Source organism: Piliocolobus tephrosceles, chromosome 15, assembly GCF_002776525.5.
Source record: "Piliocolobus tephrosceles isolate RC106 chromosome 15, ASM277652v3, whole genome shotgun sequence".
In the NCBI taxonomy this organism is placed as follows: Eukaryota; Metazoa; Chordata; class Mammalia; order Primates; family Cercopithecidae; genus Piliocolobus; species Piliocolobus tephrosceles.
In genome coordinates, this window is record NC_045448.1 from 105459142 (window position 1) to 105473498 (window position 14357).

The 14357-nt window shown below is 38.3% G+C and overlaps 1 protein-coding gene across 11 annotated transcripts in view; it reads left to right on the top strand.

Annotated features, from left to right (window-relative positions):
- Window positions 1–14357, top strand: part of TSGA10 (testis specific 10) — a 154971-nt gene that overhangs the window by 117112 nt on the left and 23502 nt on the right. For 10 of the 11 annotated variants that reach the window (XM_023211410.2, XM_023211406.2, XM_023211404.1 and 7 more), the window contains one exon: window positions 6303–6512. The exons of the other annotated variant lie outside the window; for it this stretch is intronic. In XM_023211410.2, the coding sequence (XP_023067178.1) occupies window positions 6303–6512 (210 nt within the window). The remainder of the gene's footprint in view (window positions 1–6302; window positions 6513–14357) is intronic. 11 annotated transcript variants of the gene reach the window in all.

The following is a 14357-nucleotide window of genomic DNA, read 5'->3' on the forward strand; positions in this document are numbered from 1 at the left end:
TTTTTTAAATTCTTTTTTCCTTCTCTTTGTTGCAGTGGGTTAATTCAAAAGCCTTGTCTTCACGCTCTCAATTTCTTTCTTCTACTTGTTATAGTCTATTGTTGAAACTTTCCAGTGTTTTTTTTTTTTTTTTTTTTTTTTTTTTTGCCTTTTTCTAAGTTTGACTTTTCATTTGCAGAAGTTGTGATTGTTTTTTATTCATGCTATCTATTTCTCTGGAAATTTTGTCATTCATATCCTATATTTCTTAAAATTTCTTTAAGTTGATTTTCACCTTTTTCTGGTGCCTTCTTGAGTAGCTTAATAATCTACCTCTTGCATGCATTTTCTGGCAATTCAGAAAATGCCATTAAGAAATTTGTCATTCAGATATTTCTGGCAATTCAGTTCCCAACAAGTTCCTCATTTTCCATCTGAGACTTCCTCAGCCTGGACTTCACTGCTTATATCACTATAAGCATTTTGGTCAAAACAATTTAACAAGTCTCTAGGGAGTTCCAAACTTTCCCTCATCTTCCTGTCTTCTTCTGAGTCCTCTACACTCTTCCAACTTCTGCCACTTACCCAGTTACAAAGCTGCTGCCACATTTTCAGGTATTTTTATAGCAATGCCCCACTCAGTACTAGTTTTCTGTATTAGTTCTCACATTCTTATAAAAAAATACCTGAGACTAGGTAATTTATAAAGAAACGAGCTCTAATTGGCTAATGGTTCCACATGCTCTACAGGAAACACAGTGGCTTCTGCTGTGCTTCTGGGGTGGTCTCAGGAAACTTCTACACATAGCAGAAGACAGAATGGGAGCAGGCATATCACATGGCCAGAGCAGGAGGAAGAGATAGGGCAGGGAAGGTGTTACACACTTTTAAACAACCAGATCTTATGAGAACTCACTCACCATCATGAGAACAGCACCAAGGGGATGGTGATAAGCCATTCATGAAGGATTCACCCCTATTATTCAGTCACTTCCCATGATGCCCCACCTCCAACATTGAGGATTATAACGGGATGTGAGATTTAAGTGGGAACGCAGATCCAAATTATATGAATTATCTAGGACTTCCAGAAATACGTCAAATAGAACTGTTGAAAGAAGACATTCTTGCCTTGTTCCCAATCTCAGAGGAAAAACATCTAGTTTCTCACCATTGTCTAATGTTAGCTGTAGGTTTTTTGTAGATTTTCTTTATCAAATTGAGAATTCTCCTCTATTCCTACTTTGTTGACAGTTTTTGTCATGAATGAATATTGGATTTTGTCAAATGCTTTTTCTGTATCTACAGATGTGAGTATATGATTTCATTAGCCTGTTGATGTGATGGATTACATCAACTGATTTTTGAATGTTGAATCAGCTTTGAATATCTGAGATAAATTGTACTTGGTCATGGTGTAAAAGTCTTTTTATACTTTATTGTATTTAATTTCCTATATCTTGTTGAAGATTTTTGCATGTATTTTTCTGAGAGATACTAGTCTATAATTTGTATTTCTTGTAATGTCTTTCTCTGGTTTTGGTATTAGGGTAAATCATCTGTACTAGTTTCAAGAAATTGGTCCATTTGATCTAAGGTATCAAATTTGTGGGCATAGAGTTATTAATATTCTTTTAATGTCCATATAGTCAGTAGTAATGGCTTCTCTTTTATTTCAATATTAGTAATCTTTTCTTGATTAGCCTGCCCATATGTGCATCAATTTTATTGATCTTTTAAAGGAACCAACTTTTGATTTCTTTGATTTACTCTATTAATTTCCTGTTTTCAGTTTCATGGATTTCTGCTCTTATTTTTCTTTTCTTCTGTGTATGTAGTTTGGATGTTTGTTCTCTCCAAATTTCATGTTGAAACGTGATCTCTAAATGTTGGAGATGGGGCCTAGTTGGAGGTGTTTGGATCGTGGAGGCAGATCTCATGAATGGCTTGGTGATCTCCCCAGGGTAATGGGTTGACATGGGATCTGGTTGTTAAAAGGTATCTGGGGCTGGACTTGTGGCTTACGCCTGTAATCCCAGCAGTTTGGGAGGCCTAGTAGGACGGATCACTTGAGCCCAGGAGTTCGAGACCAGGCAGGCCAGCATAGCAAAACCCCATCTCTACTAAAAATACAAAAATGCGCAGGGCATGATGACACACACCTGTAATCCCAGTTACTCATGAGACTGAGGCATGAGAATTGCTTGAACCTGGGAGGCAGAGGTATAGTTGGCAGAGTACCACTGCATTCCAGCCTGGGCAATGGAGTGACACTTTGTCTCAAAAAAAAAAAAAAAAAAAAAAAAAAGGTACCTGAGACCTCTTCTCTCTTTCCCTTGCTCACTGTTTTGGTATGTGACACACCTCCTCCTCATTTGCCTTCCACCATCAATAAAAGCTTCCCACGGCCTTCCCCAGGAGCAGATGCTGGCACAATGCTTCTTGTACAGCTGGTAAAACCCTGAGCGAAATAAACCTCTTTTTTAAAAATAAATTACACAGTCTCAGGTATTCTTTTACAGCAATGCAAAACACACTAATACATCTGCTTTTTTTTTTTTTTTTTTTTTGATTTAACACGTTCTTTTTTTCCCTAGTTTCTTAAGGTAGAAGCTTAGGTTATTTTTTGTTTGTTTGGAGACAGAGTTTCGCTCTTGTTGCCCAGGCTGGAGTGCAATGGCAGGATCTCGGCTCACTGCAACCTCCACCTCCCAGGTTCAAGTGACTCTTCTGCTTCAGTCTCCTGAGTAGCTGGGATTACAGGTGCCTGTCACCACACCCAGCTAATTTTTTATATTTTTGGTGGAGATGGGGTTTCACTATGTTGACCAGACTGGTCTCAAACTCCAGACCTCAGGCGATCCACCTGCCTCGGCCACCCAAAGTGCTGGGATTACAGGCGTGAACCACCACTCCCAGCCAGGTTATTGATTTTAGATATTCCTTCTTTTCTAATATGTGCACTCAGCGCTACGAATTTCTTGTAAGTACTGCTTTAACTACATGCCATAAATTTTGGTAAGTTATATTTTAATGTTTATGTCATTCAAAAATATTCTAAATGTTTTTTGTGATTTCTTCTTTTACCTATGTGTTGTTTAGAAGTATGCTGTTAAATTTCTAAATATTTTGGGACTTTCCAACTATCCTTCTGTTAATGTATTTCTAGTTCAACTCCATTGTGGTCTGAGAGTGTACTTTATATGATTTTTGCTCTTTTAAGTTTGCTCAGATGTGTTTTAATAGGGCACATGTAGTCTATCTTAGTGAACGTTGCATGTGAGCTTGAAGAGAATGTGTAATGTGTACCGATCTTTGACAAACCTGACAAAAACAAGAAATGGGGAAAGGATTCCCTGTTTAATAAATGGTGCTGGGAAAACTGGCCTGCCATGTGTAGAAAGCTGAAACTAGATCCCTTCCTTACATCTTATACAAAAATTAATTCAAGATGGATTAAAGACTTAAATGTTAGACCTAAAACCATAAAAACCCTAGAAGAAAACCTAGGCAATACCATTCAGGACATAGGCACGGGCAAGGACTTCATGTCTAAAACACCAAAAGCAATGGCAACAAAAGCCAAAATTGACAAATGGGATCTAATTAAACTAAAGAGCTTCTGCACAGCAAAAGAAACTACCATCAGAGTGAACAGGCAACCTACAGAATGGGAGAAAATTTTTGCAATCCACTCATCTGACAAAGGGCTAATATCCAGAATCTACAAAGAACTCAAACAAATTTACAAGAAAAAAAACAACCCCATCAAAAAGTGGGTGAAGAACAGAAGAATAGACACTTCTCAAAAGAAGACATTTATGCAGCCAACAGACACGTGAAAAAAAGCTCATCATCACTGGCCATCCGAGAAACGTAAATCAAAACCACAATGAGATACCATCTCACACCATTTAGAATGGCGATCATTAAAAAGTCAGGAAACAACAGGTGCTGGAGAGGATGTGGAGAAATAAGAACACTTTTACACTGTTGGTGGGACTGTGAACTAGTTCAACCATTGCGGAAGACTGTGTGGCGATTCCTCAAGGATCTAGAACTAGAAATACCATTTGATCCAGCCATCCCATTACTGGGTATATACCCAAAGGATTATAAATCATGCTGCTATAAAGACACGTGCACACGTATGCTTCTTGCAGCACTATTCACAATAGCAAAGACTTGGAACCAACCCAAATGTCCATCAGTGATAGACTGGATTAAGAAAATATGGCACATGTACACCATGGAATACTATGCGGCCATAAAAAAGGATGAGTTCATGTCCTTTGTAGGGACATGGATGTAGCTGGAAACCATCATTCGGAGAAAACTATTGTAAGGACAAAAAGCCAAACACTGCATGTTCTCACTCATAGGTGGGAATTGAACAATGAGAACACTTGGACACAGGAAGGGGAACATCATACACCAGGACTTGTCATGGCGTGGGGAGCGGGTAGGGATAGCATTAGGAGATATACCTAATGTAAATGACAAGTTAATGGGTGCAGCACATCAACATGGCACATGTTTACATATGTAACAAACCTGCACATTTTGCATATGTACCCTAGAACGTAAAGTATAATTAAGAAAAAAAAAGAAAATAATGTGTATTCTGCTGTTTTTGGATAAAGTACTCTATAAATATTTAGAACCAATTGATTGATAATGCTATTCAGCTGAATTGTATCCTTGCTGACTTTCTGCCTGCTTGGTCTGTCAATTACTGATACATGGGTGTTGCATTCTCCAATAATAATCTATAATAGTAATCTAGAATAGTATTTCTCCTTGCCATCCTATCCATTTTTTTGCCTCACATATGTTGGCATGCTCTGTTGTTAGGGACATACACATTAAGGTTTGTTATGTCTTCTTTGCAAATTAACTTTCTGCAATCATTATGTTATGCCCTCTCTTTATTACTGATAATTTTCCTTTCTCTGAAATTTGCTTTGTCTGAAATTAATGTAGCTACCCTAACTTTCCTTTTATTAGCATTAACATTTAAATATTAATATTAATTTATTATAGATAAATAAGTAGATCTTGTTTTCTTTTCCACTCTGACCATTTGTCTTCATTGGGGCATATAGATTAGTCATAGTTAAAGTAATTATAGTTGTATTAATATTTCCCATATTTATAAGCATACTTATTGCCCTGTTCATTTGTTTGTTTAGTCTTCAGCTGCTCTTCTGCCTTTTTTGGTTTTAATTGAGCATGTTATATGATTCCATTTTGTTTTTTCTCTTAGGGTATTAATTATATTTTCTTTTCATGTATTTATATAATTATTTGTATCATTATTAGTATATGACTCCTCTAGTAGCCTGGATGTTTCATTAGAGCAGATACCACTTACCATTGAATATGTACAGTGACTGGAACAGAGTGTATATTCAATAAATATGTGATGAATGGGTGGGTGGATGGAAGGATGGATAAAACGTTGGCTTGAAGAATACGAAAGAGTGAGTGAGGAAGGAAGGGAAGAGTTAGAGAAAAAGTAGGAGTGAATTATGGCCAAATAACTTATAATGGGAGCAAATTACAGTGCTTTACACTTGTGAAATCACTTGTAAAAACACATAAATGTATTTGCCTCTCAGTTCTCCTTGTCTTCACATTATCGCAAACAAACACTTCTCTGTAGGTGGCAGTGCACTTACATAAGACATTTTTCTAAAAGAAAAGGGTGGGGGTGGAATTATCTTGAACATTCGAAAGCATTTATGTAACTTGAATCTCATAGTTTTAAAAACATGCTCTTATTTCCTATAATGTGATACATACTTCATTTATACTTGCCCTTAGTCTTTTTCCCTCAGAGGTATTAAAGAGTTACCAGTTTTCATTTTATGACATTATGATTGAAATCAACATGCCAGTCAAGAATTCAAAAGCAGGTGTTGTGAATAAGACAGTGGCTAGCGTTTTTGTTTTAACAACAGCAATAGCATTTGTAGTATAAAATAATTGAAACTGGCTAATATAGGGAGAACCGTTGGTCAAATGACACATCTCAACTAGCTTTGGGGCTGGCGACTTTTCAGTGGGAAAAGTTTCTTTTTCCTAAGGGCATTAAAAAGAATGACCCGTGGACCACCCTGCTCGTGAATTTTATGTAAAAAAAATAAAAACCTGAATTTATGTTAGAGTGTTTTGTACATATTGTTACCACCTGTATTATCTAAAGCTTCATACAAGCTAAATGCACTATGCTTAGATTTGCCCCACTTTGTTTTTCCATGTTGTCGTTTTCTTCCAGTTTAATATAATACACACACATATATATAATTTTATTCTTACAGCACTTAAATGCAGAAAGGTCTTACAAGTCCCAGATTTCTACCTTACATAAGTCTGTTGTAAAAATGGAAGAGGAGCTTCAGAAGGTTCAGTTTGAAAAAGTGTCCGCTCTTGCAGATTTGTCTTCTACTAGGGAACTCTGTATTAAACTTGACTCGAGCAAAGAACTTCTTAATCGACAGCTGGTTGCTAAAGATCAAGAAATAGAAATGGTATGTAATATGTTTTTAAAATCTTCTTTAAAATGGCTGTTACTGTAAAGTTAGTATAATTTTGGAAAAATAAGTTCTTTTTAATGTAATATTACATCAAGCCATGCCTTTGAACTTAGATTTTATTTTTAAAATCCAAAAGGTTAGTTTATGACAGCTGTATTCCAAACAGCTTAAGACTGTAACAAAAACTCTTTCTTGGAGCGTGTGATTTGCATTTACTTTTAGCCGGCAGAATTATAAAACACACTGACATAGCGATCAGCAAAGAACCACGAGGTTGAGGTTTATTTAGCTAAATTTTAACTTTAATGATATTCTTTTAAGCTAAATTTATTTATTAATTGGCCGGGTTCTTTTAACTGTAACTCAGTTGATTGTATCTACTTTGTGCCTGACATTGTACTTGCCACTGGGAGTATAATTTTCAAAAGATACAGGTTCCCGTCCTCAGGGACTTCCCACTGACATACAAATAATTCGTAATGAATGACATATTAATAAGAGACACTAAAAGCTTTATAGAGGAAATCTCTATTCAGCCCAGGAATATCAGGGAGGAGTACACAAGGAGATACTGAGGAGCTCTAAAGGAATGAGGCATCCCGTTCAAAAGGAAAAACAACACAGGCAAGGGTATGGAGTGAATAGTAAGTGCTTTGTAATGGCTGGTGTAGCTTGCACGGGAGGAAGTGGCTGGGGAGATAGAGCCCGAATTTTAAAGGAAGTGGCTGGGGAGATAGAGCCCGAATTTTAAAGTATGTACTAAAAATACAAAAAACTAGCCGGGCGAGGTGGCGGGCGCCTGTAGTCCCAGCTACTTGTGAGGCTGAGGCAGGAGAATGGCATAAACCCGGGAGGCAGAGCTTGCAGTGAGCTGAGATCCGGCCACAGCACTCCAGCCCGGGCAACAGAGCGAGACTCCGTCTGAAAAAAAAAAAAAAAAAAAAGAAGATGCATAGTATATTTGAAATAGTGGAAAATTTTGGTCATGTTTAAATTTCTGTTATTGCCAAACCCTATTGAACCTTTTTTTTTTTTTTTTTTTTTTAATTTTTGAGATGGAGTATCACTCTGTTGCCAGGCTGGAGTGGAGTGGCACGATCTCAGCTCACTGCAACCTCCGACTCCCTGGTTCAAGTGATTCTCCTGCCTCAGTCTCCCAAGTAGCTGGGATTACAGGCATCTGCCACCACGCCCAGCTAATTTTTGTAGTTTTAGTAGTGACGGGGTTTCACCATTTTGGCCAAGATGGTAGGTCTCGATCTCCTGACCTCGTGATCCTCCCACCTCAGCCTCCCAAAGTGCTAGGATTACAGATGTGAGCCACTGCGCCTGGCCAAACCTTTTATTTTGTTAGTCTGCAGCTGGATAATGTATTTGAGAATCATGTATCTAGTTTGTTTCTGTAAGAACCACTGTTAATCTTTTAATGAAGTAGTATATGCTGGAATTCTCACTCTTCAAATTATCTTTTATTTAAATAAGAACGTTTTTTTTTTTTTTGAGGCGGAGTCTCGCTCTGTCACCCGGGCTGGAGTGCAGTGGCCGGATCTCAGCTCACTGCAAGCTCCGCCTCCCGGGTTTACACCATTCTCCTGCCTCAGCCTCCGGAGTAGCTGGGACTACAGGCGCCCGCCACCTCGCCGGGCTAGTTTTTTTGTATTTTTTAGTAGAGACGGGGTTTCACCGTGTTAGCCAGGATGGTCTCGATCTCCTGACCTTGTGATTCGCCCGTCTCGGCCTCCCAAAGTGCTGGGATTACAGGCTTGAACCACCGCGCCCGGCTAAGAACGTTTTAATGATGAAAGTAACTCAAGAATAGGTACTCAGTATAAAAATTCAAACAGACTGTGCATGGTGGCTCACGCCTGTAATCCCAGCACTTTGGGAGGCCAAAGCAGGTGGATCACCTGAGGTCGGGAGTTTGAGACCAGCCTGACCAACATGGAGAAACCCTGTCTCTACCAAAAATTAGCCAGGCGTGGTGGTGCATGCCTGTAGTCCCAGCTACTCCGGAGGCTGAGGCAGGAGAATTGCTTGAACCTGGGAGGCGGAGGTTGCTGTGAGCCAAGATCGCGCCATTGCACTCCAGCCTGGGCAACAAGAGCGAAACTCTGTCTAAAAAAAAAAAAAAAAAAAAAAAAAACAAAGAAAACAAAGAAAGAAAAAATTCAAATAATACGTCCTTTACACTATTTTACTGATGTTTTTAAATTGGAAAAGTATTACCTGTTACTCTAACTGACACAAAATGAAGTAGAAATATCAGAACATATCACACGAAAGCTTATTAAAAAATATACTATGACCAAGTAGGGTATATTCTAGTAATCTTCTTAAAATTTTGAAATCATTGCCCTTAGCAAAACTATATATACATCTTGATAATGATTTATATTAATTTTAAAAAATTTAAAGATGTTTACTCCAAGTTTTGTAGCTTACTTCCTGTTCCCAAAGTACTTTAAGTTACCCTTTAAGTACTTAAAGTACTTAAAGAAAAAAGACATTAATCTTTTTTCTTTTATTTTGCTTTGGAATTGAATTATTTACGTCTGCATCTTTATCTCCTCAAAGCAACAATCTCAGCCATCCTGTTTATTTTTGTATTCTTTTTAGCTGTAATATGTATATAGGAGGTACTCAGATAGTTTTCTTTTAGATTAAACTTTTGATTTTGGGATATAATGGTAGATTTGCATGCAATCGTAAGAAATAGTATAGAGAGATCCTGTGTACCCTTGACCTGGTTTTACCCAATGGTAATATCTTGAAAAATTATATATATTGCAATACTCTATTAGATATTTAACATCGATTTAGGGTGATACAAAGCATTTCCATCACAGGAACCATTGAGATGCCCTTTTGTAGCCCTGTCTACTTCTCTCCTATCCCCAAACCTTCCTTAATTCCTGGCAATCATTAATCTGTCTTCCATTTCTATAATTTTGTCATTTCATGAATATTATATAAATGGAATGATACAATAGATAACCTTTTGGGATTGGCTTTTTTCACTCAGCATAATTCTCTGGAGATTCATCTAGGTTGTTGAATGTATCAATAGTTCATTCCTTTCTATTACAGAAGAATGTTCGTCCTGTTGGTGTAACACAGTTAGTTTAACCATTTACCCACGGAAGAATGTCTGAGTTGTTTCCAGTTTTTGGATATTACAAATGAAATGTTTAGGTTTTTGTATGAGCATAAGTTTTCATTTCTCTGTAAATCCCCAGGAGCACAATTTTGGGTTCTTGTGTTAGTTGTGGGATTAATTTTTTAGTCAAGTGCCAACCTGTCTTCCCAAGTGTCTGTACCATTTTGCATTCCCACCGAGAATGTATGAGTGACCTAGTTTCTCCACATCCTTGCCAGCATTTGCTGTTGCCACTGTTTTTTAATTTTGCCATTCTGAAATGTGTATGGTACTTTATCATGGTAGTTTTAATGTGCATTTCCTTAATGACTAATGACATTGAAATTCTCTTTGTGTGGTTGTTTGCCATCTCTATATCTTCTACAGTGAAACGGCTCTTTGTCTTTTGTCCATGTTCTCATTGGATGGATGTTTTTTTTTAATGTTCAGTATGGAGAGTTCTTTATTCTACATACTAGTTCTTTATCACAGCAGCCCCCAGCCTTATTGGCACCAGGGACCAGTTTCATGGAAGACAGTTTTTCCATACACTGGGTGCGGTGATAGGGGATGGTTTCAGGATGATTCAAGTACATTACATTTATGGTGCACTGATTTCTGTTATTATTACATTGTGATATATGATGAAATCGTTATGCAACTCACCACAATGTAAAATGATTGGGAGCCCTGAGCTTGTTTTCCTGCAACAAGACAGTCCCATCTGGGGGTGATACGAGACAGTGACACCCGAAAGGTGTTGCTTAAGTCCAGTCTACTCTGTAACCTCATTTTGGTTGCTGTCACCATAGAAAACTCTGCATCACAAAGATAGGATATTGGAAATGGAAGCAGGCTTTTCAGTGTTTTTGTGGCAGTCTCAGGTTATTCTGCCTCGACTTTAATCCAGAATGGATGGAGATTTGAAATTGTCTCAATGTACTTTTAAAGCCACCATCATTTATGATCTCAAGCAGTTGGTCCTCTTCTAGCACTGACAAAGTCGATTCACCTAGCATATTCACAAATGAGTTGCGGATCCATTCCTTCCAAGTCCAGGGGTCTTTTGTGATTGGGAAATAATGCTCAAACTCTTTTGAAAGCTGAGATAGGTGATCATACACCAACTGGGAGAAAGAAGGCCCTGGCTCACCCTCCTTCAAAATCTCTGCTAATGTGTGAAACGTGTTAAAGATCCCAGTATTCACTTGTTGCCCCCAAAATTCCAATTTGGCTTTGTTTGGTTTTGTTTTGTTTTGTTTTCACTCTGTCACCCAGGCTGGAATGTGGTGGCATGATCTCGGCTCACTGCAGCCTCCGCCTCCCAGGTTCAAGCGATTCTCCTGCCTCAGCCTCCCAAGTAGCTGGGATTACAGGTGCCTGCCACCAAACCTGGCTGATTTTTGTATTTTTAGTAAGACAGTATTTCACAATGTTGGCCAGACTGGTCTTGAACTCCTGACCTCAAGTGATCTGCCTGCCTTGGCCTCCCAAAGTGCTGGGATTACAGCAGTTTAGTTTTGAATGCAGACACTTTATCTGCCCACTTGAACGCAGTTGTCATTCTCCGCTGAAGTGACAAATGGAGTTTGTTGAGCAGTTTGTGTAGGTCACACAAGTAAGCAAGTTTTGAGACGCATGCTGTGTCACTGAAATGTGCTTCCAGCGGTGACATTTTCTAAAAGAAATCTCTGGAGTTGCCCTTGTAACTCAGAAACTCTGGCCAGTGATACACCTTTAGAAAGTCATCTCCCTTCTGTGTGTAAGAGAAGATGTGTTTGCTCTGCATCCATCTCTTCACAGAGCTATGTGAACAGACGTGCGTAAAGGGCATGCACTTTAATGTGGCTGATAATTTTAATCACATCCTGCAAAACGTTGTTAAGTTCAGGTGACATTTTTTGGATAGCCAGCATTTCTCTATAGATGACGCAGTGTGTAGACTCACATTCAGAGGTGACCTCTTTGACCCAAGTAATGAAATCAGAAAGCCATCCAGCCATGGCAACCACTGCATCTGTGCATACACTGACACAAAATGACCAATTTAGTTTTCCTGATATGTCATCATTCAAAGACTAGAGTAGTCTGCAACTGTGATGTTGGTTGGCAACAAAAGTGCACATAACATATCTTCATGCACATGCTCCTGAAAAATATATCACACAGAAACAAGCATTGTTGCCTTGCTGTCAACATCGGTAGACTCATCAACCTGGATTGCATACCACAGTGACTCATTAATCCTCTCTAACATTTGTGTTGCAATATCCTCTGTTATTTCATCAGTTCATCTAGTTATTGGTGCTAACCAAAAGAGGAACACATGCCACCTTTTGAACTTCAGCCTCTTCTAAAATTTTATGACATATATCCTTATCAGTATGCAGGATCAACTCTCCACCAATAGCAAAGGGCTTCTTAGCATTAGCAACGTGTTCAGCCACTAAGAATGATGCTGTGAGTGGAGACACATTCGATGAAGTGGTGGTCTTTAATAATTGCTTCTGTTCTTTGTGTTCACATTTTTTTCTTTCTTTTGAAAAACTCCAAAGGCTTGTCTTTTAATACAGGGTGCTTGGTCTCCACGTGGCAAAGCAGTTTTGAAGGTTTCATGGTTTCACTGGATAGCCGGTTACCATGTTATGGAAAGCAGACTTGGAGAATGTGAATCACCTGTTGCAATGAACCCATAATTTAAGTAGGACTCGGTATCTTCTTTTAAATGCAGCTTTCCTTTTCTTGACAGTCTCAGAGTCTTTTGCTGCCTCATCATTGGGTCTTTTGCCTTTTTCAAGGGAGCTTTCTAGTGATGTTTGTTTTTTACTCATTTTGGCTAGGGTTAGCTTGTGGGCTTACCAAAACTGTGACTGAGACAAGTACTCCGTGCAGGAAAGAGACACGGATGGAAGTGGTAAATAAAAAAATGGGCAGGCCACATGTAGACTAAAATAAGTGTCAGATTCTGACTTAAAGCCTGCTGCCAGATGCAACTGTACAATTGAAGCACATCAACTCACTTGCCACTATAAAGCCTACCACCAGATGCAGCTTAATTGTCACTTGCCAGTCAGCGATAGAGGTTTGATATGAGTCTGCAAGCAATTGATTTATTAAGATCTCTGCGCAGCCAACCCTCTCTGCTAATGTTAATCTATATTTGCAGCAGCTGCCCAGAGCTAACATCAGTGCCTCAGCTCCACCTCAGATCAGCAGGCATTAGATTCTTTTAAAGTGCACAACTGAGATCCCTTGCCTGTGTAGTTCACAATAGGATTCCACTCCTATGAGAATCTAATGCTGCTGCAGATCTGACAGGAGGCAGAGTTCAGGCAGTAATGCGAGTGATGGGGAGCAGTTGTAAATACAGATGAAGCTTTGCTGGCTCACCTGCCACTCACCTCCTGCTGTGCGGCTTGGTTCCTAACAGACCACAGACTGGTAGCGGTCTGTGGCCCAGAGGTTAGGGAACTCCTGCTTTATCAGATACGTGGTTTGCAAATATTTTCTTTCACTAAGTATGTGGCTTGTGGTTTTTTTCCTCTTAACAGGGTCTTTCTCAGATAAAAAGTTTTCAGTTTTGATGAAGTCGCATTTATAAATTTTCTTTTTGTGGATTGTGCTTTTGGCTTTAAGTCTAAAAATTACTCGCTATAGCTCTAAATTTCAAAGATTTTCCTACTTCTTATTCTAAATGTTTTATAGTTTTATTTTTCACATTTAATTCCGTGACTCATTTTGAGTTAATTCTGTGTGAAGTGTGAGGTTGACATAGAGGTTCTTTTTTTTTTTTTTTTTTTGCCTATGAGTATCCAGCTGCTTCTGTACCATTTGTTTAAAAAGCTATCTGTCTGCCATTGAATTGATTTTGTACCCTTGTGAAAAATCAGTTGGCTATATTGTGTGGGTCTATTTGTGTTGGTTTTCTATTCTTTTACATTTACCTATATATCTGTCTTTCCCCCAATACCACAGAATTTTGGTTACTGTAGTTACATATTAAGTCTTTAATTTAGGTTCATCTACTTTATTCTTTTTTTTTTTTTTTTTACATTTTTTTTTTTTTTTTTTTTTTTCAAAATTGTTTTAGGTATTCTAGTTCTTTGATTTTTCACATAAATTTTAGAATAATCTTTTTATATCTACAAAAATCCTGCTTGAATTTTGATAGGAATTGCATTAAAATTGCATTAACTTGGGGAGAATTAACATCTTTACTATGCTAAGGCTTCCAGTTCATGAACGTGATATGTCTTATTTAGATCTTCCTTGTTTTCTTTTGTTAACTGTGTAGTTTTCAGCACGCAAGTTCTGTACATGTTTGGATTTCCACCTACAAAATAAAAAGAAGTATTCTTTTTTTGAGCTATTGTAAGTGGTATTTTAGTTTTAATGTCATTGTCAGTGTGTTCCTTGCTAGTATGTAGAAGTACAATTGATTTTTGTTTTTTTGTTTTCTTTTGGTTTGGTTTTAGAGATTGGGTCTCACTCTGTCGCCCAGGCTGGAGTGCAGTGGCACATAGATTACTGCAGTCTTGAACCCCTAAGGCTCAAGTAATTCTTTCACCTCAGCCTCCCAAGTAGCTAGGTGGCACTACAGACATGTGTCACCATGCCTGGCTAATATTTTGATTTTTGTAGAGATGGGGGTCTTGCTATATTGCCCAGGCTGGTCTCGAACTTTTGGCCTTAAGCAATCCTCC